Raw genomic sequence first — 12,086 nt, 5'->3', positions numbered from 1 at the left:
AGTGATTAGGGATAACAAGTTCTAAAAAGCAGATTGTCATTGTTTGTAACATTTATTTGTTTGTTTATCATTAATTGAAAACTAACTTTAATTTCTTTGGAGCATAGGGAGAATGTGAGGCATAGATTGCACTGTGTTGGGAAGTGGCAATATAATTGATCGCAGCAAGCGGTCTGGTGCATTAACCATATTCTTTCTGGCACTTGCGAACGGTCACTTGTCTGGGTAAGTTGTGTGAGCATCACGTGAAGGGTGATTCCTTCTCCGGTTAAATACTGAATCTCCACAGAACGGTGAATCTTATAATTTGAATAAATCATTAGGGAAGCTGACATACAAAAACAAATCTGCAGGTAATCTCCCATGAATTTAGAAACAATCCCTTTTAGGAATTTCTGCATTCATATTTCTAGAAATATCTTCAGGGATTGTTCTGAGAATTTACTCAAAATATTCTAAGAAATCTTTGAAGTATTTCTCCATACACCTTTTCTGGTATTTTTTTTACAGAGATACATGGTTATTCTAGCGTTCTGACAGGATTCCCATTTTTTTTTGCTCTTTGGAATGATCATTGGGATCCCCAATTTCTGAGTAATTTACTAGCCTTTTCTGATTATCCTAATGAAGTCATCTACTAATTCTTACAAACAATTCTTTAGAAAATATTTCGAAGATTCCTGCAAAGTTTGTTCTTATAATTATTACATTTTTTTCTTCAAAGATTTCATGACTAACTCCTACAGGAAACACACAAGAACTCCTTCATGACTTGCGTTAGACATATCTGCAAGATTTTATTCAGAGATTCCTCTATCGGTTTTGTTCAAAAGGATGGTCGATTTTTTAGGTTTTTTTTCTACAGATTGCATGTCAAAACCCTCCAGCTAATGCAATTTTTCACGATGATTTTTCTAGAAATATAGTAGAAGGAAACTTTTTGTCCGATAGACTCTGGGAATTACCAGTATTCATATTAGAAACCTTTAATATGGCGTCAAGCTTTGTGGCTTAAAATCAATACCGCAATGTCCATATAAATGAATGTAAACCTTCTTCGTGATCTTTCGGGAGATAACTAGTTTCAGTAGAATATATTCAAAAAAAGTGTTGGATAAGCTCAAACAGTCGTTGATTTCAAGATTTTCTTCTTCTTCTTTCTGGGGTTATGTCCCAAATGGGACAGAGCTTGCTTCTCAGCGTAGTGTTCTTAAACAATATTCCATTCTTCCCAGATGTCATGGACTTCATATTCACACTTAGCCGCAAATACGGCACGATGTTCCGCGTGTGGGTCGGCACTCGTTTGGCACTGTTCTGCACCAATACCCCGGACACGGAAACGGTCCTCAGCAGCCAGAAGCTGATCCGCAAGAGCGAGCTGTACAAGTTTCTGGTGCCCTGGTTGGGCAACGGGCTGCTGCTGAGCACCGATCAGAAGTGGTTCAACAAGCGCAAGATCATCACTCCGGCGTTCCACTTCAAGATTCTCGAGCAGTTCATCGAGGTGTTCGACCGGCAGAGTGGGATTCTGGTGCAGAAATTGAAGCCGGAGGCCTCCGGGAAGCTGGTGAATGTGTACCCGTATGTGACGCTTTGCGCACTGGATGTCATTTGTGGTAAGTGGAAAAAAGTTACCCCTTCGACGTTGATTTACGTAAGTAACCTGACTTAATTTCAGAGACTGCAATGGGAACTCCGATAAACGCCCAGACTGACGTAGATTCAAAATACGTTAGAGCTGTTACGGAGCTGAGTTATCTGCTAACTACCAGATTCGTGAAGGTATGGCAGCGATCGGACTTCCTCTTCAATCTTTCGCCGGACAGGAAGCGGCAAGATAAGGTGATCAAGGTGCTTCATGACTTCACGACAAACATCATTCAGAAGAGGAGAAAAGAACTGATGGATCACGGTGACAGCGGAATTTCAGGGGATGACAGTATCGGTTCTAAGAAGAAGATGGCTTTCCTAGATGTATTGTTGCAAGCTTCCGTTGATGGAAAACCATTGACGGATAAGGAGATTCAGGAAGAGGTTGATACGTTCATGTTCGAAGGCCATGATACCACTACTATTGCTATTGCATTCACTTTACTCCTGTTGGCTCGTCACCCAGAGGTTCAAGAAAAGGTGTACAAAGAAGTTACCGAGATCATTGGTACTGATTTGAGTATCCCAGCGACCTACAGAAATCTGCAAGACATGAAGTACTTGGAAATGGTGATCAAGGAATCGCTTCGACTGTATCCTCCGGTGCCGATCATTGGCAGGAAGTTCACAGAGAAGACTACGATTGGCGGAAACGTCATCCCCGAAGACTCCAACTTCAATCTAGGAATTATTGTGATGCATCGTGATCCGAAGCTCTTTGATGATCCGGAAAAGTTCGATCCGGAACGGTTCAGCCCCGAGCGAACTATGGAACAGTCTTCACCGTATGCGTACATCCCATTCAGCGCTGGACCTAGGAACTGTATCGGTATATATTCTAAAGAATTTCAAATTTCTCTTATCAAAATTCTCACAAGAGATCTATTACATTATAGGACAAAAATTTGCCATGTTGGAACTTAAGAGTACCCTTTCCAAGGTGATTAGAAACTATCGGTTGACAGAAGCGGGACCAGAGCCGCAACTGATCATCCAACTGACCTTGAAACCAAAAGATGGACTTAAGATCGCTTTTGTACCACGTGCTTAACTAAGATGTAGATCATCTTACAGAGGCTTACCGAATGTGATATGTGTACAATAAAACATGTTTATCCAACTTAGCCTTTCAGATCTTTATCACTAATCCCTTACCAAATAATTCTTTGGGCGTCCTCATAGTTGCTCCAGTAGAACTCCTTCTTCACGAACACGTACACTGTAGCGGCGTTGATTGCCAAATTCGCCAACACTTCCAATGCGAGCAGTTTCGACGACGTCCGAACATTAGTTTGAATCAGTCTTAGGACAAGGAATGGCAAAATGAAGTACCGAACTTCGATCAGCTGCTGCAAGGCCACCGAAGCAATGGTGGCCAACATCCACAGCAAGCTGAATCCCACGGTCTGTTCGTGATTATTGCTACTCGGCAGGAGCATCAGCACCACAAGCACCAACGCGGCGTAATAGACCGGGATCGGAAGGTATCGAGCGAACCACCAGCGGCCAAAGAAGCGATTCCAGATGTAGAACGTGTAGTGACGGTTGTCGGCTAGCATGTACGGATGGACTATGGTGTTCAGGTGGATGGCTGCGGCGAAGAGGCATATGCAGAGAATGGTCATCGGCCACTTCTTCCGCATGAATCGGGCTATCCGTTTGAGCGTGGACAGCACGTGGGAACTGCTGAATGCGGCGAAGAATAGCGAGAAGTAGAAGATCTGTAATAGAAATAAATTTATTATGTTATCGAGTGTTATGTCCTATGATTCTTTCGAGTGTTGATAGGACCCGTGCCTTCGATTTTTCGTAGAACGCGTTAGCGAAAGCTAGCGGGGGTAATATATAATGGACACCGTCTTGAAAAAAAAACAACTTAGAAGGCCACTTCTTCATTTGTTTATTCACTGAACATGTTGAAATCACGAACAAAAGGAAGAGTGAATCTCTGCTTTCAAAACTATTGCAAAAAAGTGGATTTTAGAACTGTATCTAAACGTGGCAAAAATGGAAGTGACTATAAGTCACCCCTTGCAACACTTTTCAACTTCAACCAGACGAAACCATGATCTAAACGTCATCTAAAAATCTAAATTCCTTTTTGAACTATTAATGGCCGACCCGCCTGCAGTATGAGATGACAGAAGATGGAATCGAATTATTTTATCAGACCAAAAATCATAAAAAGGTGAAATTTTCCTTGTGCGGGGTGACTTGCAACACTCAATGCTAATTTAGTTTTTGCCAACGAAATGATGATATTTTTTTATTAAGTTGAAATTTTTACAATGACACCATAATTAAGGAAAGTGGACGAGACTTTTTCGAGAAATCATGGTTTCAAACTATACGAAAAATGATGCACCCTAATGGAAAATGAGAGAAACTCCCTAATGAAATATGTTAACATTGTCGCAATGATGTCGCATATCAAATGGAACTAGAGGCGCATGAATTCAGAGAAATTTAAAGCCTCTCTAAACAAAAATGAAGACAATGGCTTACGATTATAAAAGAGGTGTTAAAATACTATTGTGCTAAAAAAAAGGATCAAATTCAAAATTTCTTGATTTTTATTTTAATTTTCGGCAAACACCAATGGAAAATAAGTGAGCCACCCTAATTAAATATCACGAATCTAATGAAGGAAATGCCCTACGATGATACTATTGTTTTTAATATCCCACTCAAATTATGATTTTTCGACATAAAGGCCCACCCTAATGGAAAATAAGTGAACCACCCTAATAAGATACCACATATTTAATGTAGAAAATGGCTCACATTATCGAAATATGTTCCAATACTATTGTCTTCAATATTCAATTAAAATTCTATTTTTCATTTTTTAAATTTTTAACATAAAGGACACCCCTAATGGAAAGTAAATTAACCACCCGAATGAAATATCCCATATAATATGGTCGGGTTAAGTCAGAGTGGACCAAGTGACTTTTTTCATATTTTGAGAAAACTGAGTTTGAAGTTTAATACCTTGCTACTTTTGAGCTTTTGGATATTTTTGATCAATATTTTCTCACATATTTATATTGCTTTTAAACAAAGCAATGTGATGTAATAAGTATGGAAAAAACATAATTAAAACCTCATAGAGAACGATTTCTAATTGAGTATGTGCACTTGGTCCACTCTGACTGAACCAATGAATATCGTTCAGAGACTTGGTTCACTCTGACTGAACAATTTTTAGGAAAAAAAATCATTAAATGCTCGTATAGTCAAACTTGATTTAAATTTCTGAAACTGTTAAAGAAATGAAACCAAAAATAGAAATAAAAACAATAGCTTGTTTAAGTTGTTCAAAATGTTTTTATTTTCAATACTAGAATAAAATATAATATCACAAATCTTTAAGGAACTTTATCATCTTCCTTCTCGTCATCCTGTTGTAAGTTTATGTAGAATTCGTGATGTACTGGGGGGACATACTTCAGTAAGTGAACTATATATATATATAACTATATTGATATGCCATGTCCATCAGGATACAGTGATTGCAGTATGGTATCTTTCATATTAGGCACTGGACCTCCAAGCTTTTTCTTTATGTCCAGTTCGTTGAAGGGTGTTTCCGGATCGTGACTGTATTTAAACATCAATATACCAGGCTTTGACTTCTGAACACGAATCACTTTTATTGCCAGCCAGTTGACCTTTACCTTCGCGTTGTCAGTTTTTCTGTTTGTTATTAAAGCCTCTAATGTTTTGGTGGAAAAGAACATGTTCTTTTCCATCTTTGTCACCTCGAATCACTTTTTATTTTGTTTGCATGCTCTAACTGTCTGAAAAAAACTCTTCGTAAGAGAACATGCTGCTACTTTTTCTGAGCTTATTCTCAATTTGACTAAAGTCGCGGTCGTTGGGAAGGTAGCTATGCCCAGAAACACAAAACTTATGTTCAATCATTTCTAGCGGACATTCTTCGAGTTGTACCAAATACATCCAAAGTAATGCAATTTTTATATTTCTGTTTTGGCCGCCACATGCATCAGACCAGCTTATCATCTTCTTTGCTTTCACATTCCTTCGGACATATTCCAGCAAACAAGAACCCACTTCTTGGGCGCCTCGTGAAGCAATTCCTTCGTGCCATTGATACATGTATCCTTGTTTTGTGGTAAGATCATTTATTCCAAGGTTGAATAACGATAATTGGCGTTTATAGTACGCTTCGCCAGTAGTGACCTTCGGCAGCGGAAATGTTTTTTGCAAATCAAACGAAATAACGACTGTATCGCTATCGTTTGCTTGCTCAGCATCATTTGATCGACTTTTAATCATCAAATCGACTTGCGACAAGTGTTCTTCCTTAATCTTTTTTAGGTCATCAACTTCTTCTGAATCGCCGTTTGTAGTCGAAAGTGCTTCGATTTGAAATTTGAGGCTGTCACATACCTTACAACCGTCCTTTTTCGGTTTCTTGAATTTAAGGTCATAGTACTTGTAGAAAACTCTTTTGTAAGTTGCGAAACTTACACTGCTCACTTCGGGTGCGGTTTTTTGCTCGTTTCTAATCCAATCTGCATACAACGTGAACATTTTAGTAATGTTCAAGTCTTCTGAAAGATAGCGCGAATCTGGAGTGTCACTTCGGCGGTAATGGCTTTCATAAGATGGAAACGATAGGATATGCTCGTGAACCTTGGTCATGCTCGCCTCAGATATCGCAATGCCAGGACGATGCTTTCCTCTCATGTCGGATACGGAGTTCGTCGTACCTTTTTTTAAAGCTCTGTGAATCCTTGCGCTGCTCACAATCAGAGTAATCATGAACATTTTCTGTATTGAGAAATAAAAATCAAGCGGTGACGAAATTATTAAATCATGGCCAAATAATTACCTTACACACTTCAACGTCGACCGAATCAGCACTAAAGTAGTATCGGCGAGAAAAATATCTTGCAAAATTTGCCAACAGCTTTTCCTTCCTACGATAAACACTTGATACTCTGATTCAGGCTATTAAGATTGCTGTTTGGGTTTCCCAGGATGCGTTGCTGTAAAAGCGCTCGAAGTTTTGACGACGTTGCAAAAATGTAATTTTTTCTGAACATTTTAGGCGGCACTCACAGCCATATTCCTAGCGTATTTACATATTTCACGCCAGAGTTCTTATTCCAAGATTCAGGTTCTGCGTATTTACGTTTCTTAGGACGAACGGAATGGCCATATTCTTTCTCGACTTCATTTTCTATATCTAATGGACTTGATGGGACTTGAACTGGTGAAATTTCTGTTTCGGCTGATAGTAGACCAAACTTGATGTAAATAAGCATAAACAGACGTGCCTATTCTGCGCGGCGTGTGAGGTGACACGAGTCGAATGAGGTGACAATTGTCGACTCGCTCCCATTTGTTTAACATTAGTCGTCTCACGTCACTCGCGGTGAGAGCGAGTCGTCTCGACTCACACGCCGCGCAGAATAAGCACAAGAATAGTTTAAGACACTTACTTTCTTCCGAATTTACGTTAGGAATTTTTGGGTTGCTGTCGTGGCTAGCTGGTTCATGTTCTTCATCATCTGCTCAGGGGCAAGATTTTACAACAATGTCAAAATATCTAACAAAAACAAACTTACAACATCCTTCAATATCGGTATCGTAAGATTCTTCGAGAATATCTTCAATTCCGAAATCCGTGTCACTGCTATAGTCTGAGAAACAAAATTCAATTAGCTCAGGGCATTGAAGAACAGAAAAGTTCAAATATGCGTTCAGTCAGAGAGGACCAAGTACAAGTGTTGATTTCCGGTCAAACTGTATAGTTTTATTAAGCGGGTTCTAGGACATTCCCTGCAGACATCTTATAGCTACTGAAAACATCAATCGAGTTTTGAAATCGACTTGAAAAATTTCATCAATCACACCTTATTGGTTTTTACTACATGGTCCGCTCTGTCTGCACAGAAATTGATGCAATTTCTGATCAACCATCCAAATACAGAAAATGGCCAGGCATCAAAATCAAACGCATTAGATTATGTGAAACTTACCAATTTCCATTGACGGATGAAAAAAAGAATAATCTGATGGCGTAAAATCCGACAAATCACTTGGAATAACTTTCATTTTCACTTTTCCTCTGCGCGCTAATCGTTTCCACTGTTGTGATTAAATGCACTTGGTCCGTTCTGACTGCATGCTTTGATCGATTTTTTTGATCATCCAAAGTAAATTTGTCGCATATCTCACGCAGTTTAAAAGATTCATCAAATCTGATCAAACTGAAATGGAGCTAAGGAAATGCTGCATCTAATGACAGAATAATCCGTTTTTTCCAAATTTTGTACTTGATCCCCTCTGAGTTAACGCCGACCATATGCTTTCAGTGGCCAACAATGATATAGGATATGTTTCAATACTATTGTCTTGAATTTCTCAGCAATTGAATTCAAATCGTTCATTTCAAATTCAATTCACTCCCCCAACTCAAAAATTTACTAAGTCCAAGAGGCCGATTTATTAAAAAAAAAAAAATTCCAAATAACACCAGATCTCGACGTTTTATGCTTTTCTAAGACATCTGGCAGGAAAGGAGACAAAACTTTTGAGCACTACCATTTTTTGAAATTCGAAAAATTGATTTTCATTGGCACCCTAAATGTAGAACAATAAATTGGAAAAGCATGGTTTTGATGTAACTTTCTCGATCATGTCGTTTACTATTCAGAAAGTGATAAACTTATATCTTTTGCAACCTCTACTCATAAAACAAATGGACAGAGACTGGGTCAGTTGATGATGAGATGATTTGGCAAAATAACACAATGATGGGCAACGTGCCTCTGGAACAGGCCTCCTGAAGGTCATTTAAAGTATTCCCTTCTTTATTATGCACAATTGTATCATTTTGTAAGCAAGAACATACTGAAACTCGTGTTTTTTTGATAAAAAAAATTTTGCTTTAAAACGGCAGTGCTTGTCTCAATGTTGTGGTGCGTCTTGCCCCAAAAAGCAGTGCATCATGCCTCGTATGGAAATTATTCACGCAAAATAAGTGTTGGGAAAAAGTTGATTTTTCAAGAATCTATTATTAATTATAAAAAAATTAAAAAAAAAATCTAAAATCTAAAAAATGAATAAAATCTTGCTCAACACAAAATCCAACTAGATTAGTGTATTAAAAAACTACACACGTGTTGTTTGGTCTTCATATAGGCACATCTTCCTAAAGTGGTGCTTTTTACCCCACGTCCCCCTATTCTGTAAACATCGATCGAAATCTTTGAAGGAAAACCCTTACGTATCGTTGAAGATACGCGTAGTATGGAAATGTATGAGATTTCTCGATGAAACAACCATGAAGAGTGAAATTTATAATTTCGGATGCGCTTAAACGCACGATGGCACTCTATTTTATAAATGAAGTTTTTTGACGTTAACTACGTCTTACGGCAATATACTGAGTGTCAATAGGGCGATATTCAAAACTGAAAAGGCAATAGATGGCTCTTTTTCAGTGGTAGTAAAATCGAAATTCTGAACCAAAGAAGCACTACGGAAGATGAACTAAACACAAAAAGTTATGTATTTACTTTACACTTGATTTCTAATCACTACTTTTTTTTATTCAGTTTCCTAATTGCAAGTAATTAACGTTTTTCATTATTTTCCATACGTTTTGACAGTTCTCTGACTACCATTCTTCCATGCGCTTGTGTTGAAAGTTTGAGAAATTTGAGAATCCAGCGTAGCGCGATCAGTGGGTGGAATACAAACAACAGTGTCGTCGCTCGGCGGCCAGTGAAAGAAACTGAATGTTCGAAAGGTTGAACAAAATAAAGTGTCATTACCCTATTGAAAATCTAAAATGTTGCGACCATCACGAAATTATGTAATATTTTGAATACTAATAACTCAGCCATTTATCGGTAGATTTTCAATATTTTCTCATCAATCGGTCGGAAATGTATACAACATTTTACTCAAATAGAGAAAACTTTTGATTTTTGACGATAGACTGTCGAAAATTGGGAAAATGTCAACCCCTTTCTTACGCAACCAAACTCGTTCATATTGTCTTTCACGATTCCTTTGGGTTGGCTAGTGCACTGTAAAAGCAGACCAATTTCTGCTGCTTCGCTCATTCTTCTTTTGACGTTAACTACGTCTTACGGCAATATACTGAGCGTCAATTGAAAACCTAAAATGTTGCGACCCTCACGATATTATATTAGAGTTTGAACTAAAGGAAGGCTTCAACTATGAAAATCGACTAAAATTTAAATGCAGAAAATCACTTGGTGTAGTTAACGTCATGCGGTCGTGTCTTGTACACAACCCCCTATGATTTTTAGTATTCAGATAAAGTTTTAAACATGCTGTTTGCTTCACTTTTTTTTTGCTAGAGACTAGTTATTTAGAAAATTTAGCCATAAATGGATAAATCACTTGCATGATATTGTATTAAAGGTTGGGGGAATATCACTCGTAGTTTTTGAGCTCTACCTCTAGTAGAATAGTTACCTACATTCATAAACAAGGTGTCAACTTTGAAATATGAACAATCTTTATCTTTTCACTTACTTTGTTCATTCGAGTTCGTCAAATCAGCAGGCCTTGATCAGTGCTGAGTGATTCCAAGCAACAGCACCAAAATTTGGAAAATTTTTTAATTCATTTTTTTCTATTGAGCTGAAACTTTGCACAGTTTTCCAGTTCCATCTAAATCGTCATTTTCCGATATCAAATCTTCAAGTTGAGTCACGACTAACTTTTCAAAAGGGTGTATGTGAAAATGGTTCAAAAATATTCAAAAAGCTGCACAGCAAAAACGGTTCGTTCGATTGTTAGACAACTAAAGAAACAAAGTTAAACAACTAAATAAAGATTCCAAAAAAAATACACACAGTAAAAAAAAATTTTTTTTGCATTAAAAAACATAATTTTTGACACAAAAACTCAAATATCTCAAAACCCTATCGGAATACCAACGTAATTTTTTGAGGGAAAACGGTCCATTACATTAGCTATCTACCATAAAAATTTGGTGATGGTAAACCAATAAACAAAAAAGTTATGACATTTCAAACATGTCACAATTTTCACATTTAGTAGAAAAACAAATTTTTTTTTTTCGGTGTAAATTATTACGGGAACCGCAGTTTGAAAAGTGCTCAGTATGATACAAATATAAGGTCCAGCTATAGCTTGTAGGATAACATGAAAATTATCTTGTATTATATTTGCATTTCAGAATAGGTTATAAAAACATATCATTACCCTGCGTTACTTTCAATGGTTTAGTGCATTATAAAATACTTTTCATTTAGTACAACAATAAATTTTAGTTATTTTAGTCATTGAAGTACAACAACAAATTTTAGTAAAGGATAGTAGATATACAGTACATACCTGAGGCACATGAAGCTTAGCCACATGAGCAGATTTGTCTCCGATAACGATGGACCCATTCAAACATAGGAAAACGACAAAGCCCACAATATTGATAATGTATCCGAAATATTTGGGCAATACATGTCTGAGAAGATCAACTACTAATTTAGGTTTACGAAGCATAATCCTAATTGTTTGCCACAAATCCTGAAATATTCAATAGTTATATTCGCGCCGATTGATCAGTCATCTCACATTCTCACCGAATATCCATAATGGCGACCCTTCCTGTTGGAACCCTTTCCATCTGCTTGACAGAGATCGATTGCCGTTTTGATGACTTGATTACCGAGAACCATTCCGACCCACACAATATTAGTCTGTCGCATCAAAATGGCCATAAAAGCTGCAATTCCACCCCAGTTGTGCATTCCTTTCAGGCTAAAATATACCATAGTGAGCACCATCGTAACGGAAAGGACGTCCGTATAGTATAGATGTGTAAAGAAATACAACGGCGGAAGAGTGGCCAACGAAATCGACTCCAGAAGCAGGTAGGATGGACTTCGATTGGCTAGAACCACTCTGCGAATTATGTAAATCAGGTAAACGTTGGCAATGGATGCGATTAGCGAGATCATTCGTAGGTGATAGATCGAACAGGCTTGGAATGGGCCCAAGAATGATGCCGAAACTAAGTACAACCCCGGAAACGTTGTGATTTTGTTGTCCCACTAAAAACAAAAAAAAATCAATAGTTAATTTACTCCAGAAATACTATTAAAATCTTACAACATCGAACCGCCCATGACAGTAGTGTTCACCTTGGCGCAGGTGGAACTCCTCATCGACCACAACTTTCGAAGTGCGGTAGACTAAGTTGAACAGGATAAGGGAAATTGCCGAGTAAACACTAATAAATGCAAAGAATATGAATTGGTTTTTCATTTTCACGGCATTCACTTCAAAATGAACGGAAGTTCAGTCCAGCTTCATCGGCTTATCGTAAAAACTTCTATGTGACGACTAGGTCGAAAGAAAACAAGTCAGTCAATGTTTTGATGACGGAAAAATTG

The 12,086-nt window shown here is 37.8% G+C and overlaps 2 protein-coding genes across 3 annotated transcripts in view; one reads left to right on the top strand and one right to left on the bottom strand.

Annotated features, from left to right (window-relative positions):
- The window catches only part of LOC5569661 (cytochrome P450 4d2), a 25,457-nt gene extending 22,684 nt beyond the window's left edge, over positions 1 to 2,773 (top strand). For both annotated transcript variants that reach the window (XM_021855288.1, XM_001652875.3), the window contains exons 2-4: positions 1,236 to 1,619; positions 1,682 to 2,482; positions 2,550 to 2,773. In XM_021855288.1, the coding sequence (XP_021710980.1) occupies positions 1,236 to 1,619; positions 1,682 to 2,482; positions 2,550 to 2,704 (1,340 nt within the window). In that variant the 3' untranslated portion in view covers positions 2,705 to 2,773. The remainder of the gene's footprint in view (positions 1 to 1,235; positions 1,620 to 1,681; positions 2,483 to 2,549) is intronic.
- Positions 2,769 to 12,086, bottom strand: LOC5569660 (putative Dol-P-Glc:Glc(2)Man(9)GlcNAc(2)-PP-Dol alpha-1,2-glucosyltransferase). Its single transcript, XM_001652874.2, has 4 exons — positions 11,803 to 12,086; positions 11,274 to 11,744; positions 11,029 to 11,217; positions 2,769 to 3,374 (listed from the first exon to the last, which is right to left on the bottom strand). Exons 1-4 carry the CDS (start codon positions 11,956 to 11,958, stop codon positions 2,805 to 2,807), a joined length of 1,386 nt encoding a protein of 461 aa, XP_001652924.1. The 5' UTR covers positions 11,959 to 12,086; the 3' UTR covers positions 2,769 to 2,804.

Source organism: Aedes aegypti, chromosome 3, assembly GCF_002204515.2.
Source record: "Aedes aegypti strain LVP_AGWG chromosome 3, AaegL5.0 Primary Assembly, whole genome shotgun sequence".
Lineage (NCBI taxonomy): Eukaryota > Metazoa > Arthropoda > Insecta > Diptera > Culicidae > Aedes > Aedes aegypti.
Note: the sequence above shows the minus strand (reverse complement) of the source record. Positions and strands in the feature narration are given on the sequence as shown.

Bases quoted from the DNA above. Each gene is read 5' to 3' on its own strand.
- LOC5569660 (XM_001652874.2), bottom strand. From the start codon at position 11,958: ATGAAAAACCAATTCATATTCTTTGCATTTATTAGTGTTTACTCGGCA. The intron at 11,218-11,273 runs GTGAGAATGTGA...TGAATATTTCAG, and splicing joins GTCGCCATTATGGATATTCG to GATTTGTGGCAAACAATTAG. The intron at 3,375-11,028 runs GTATGTACTGTA...TTTCTATTACAG, and splicing joins CTAAGCTTCATGTGCCTCAG to ATCTTCTACTTCTCGCTATT.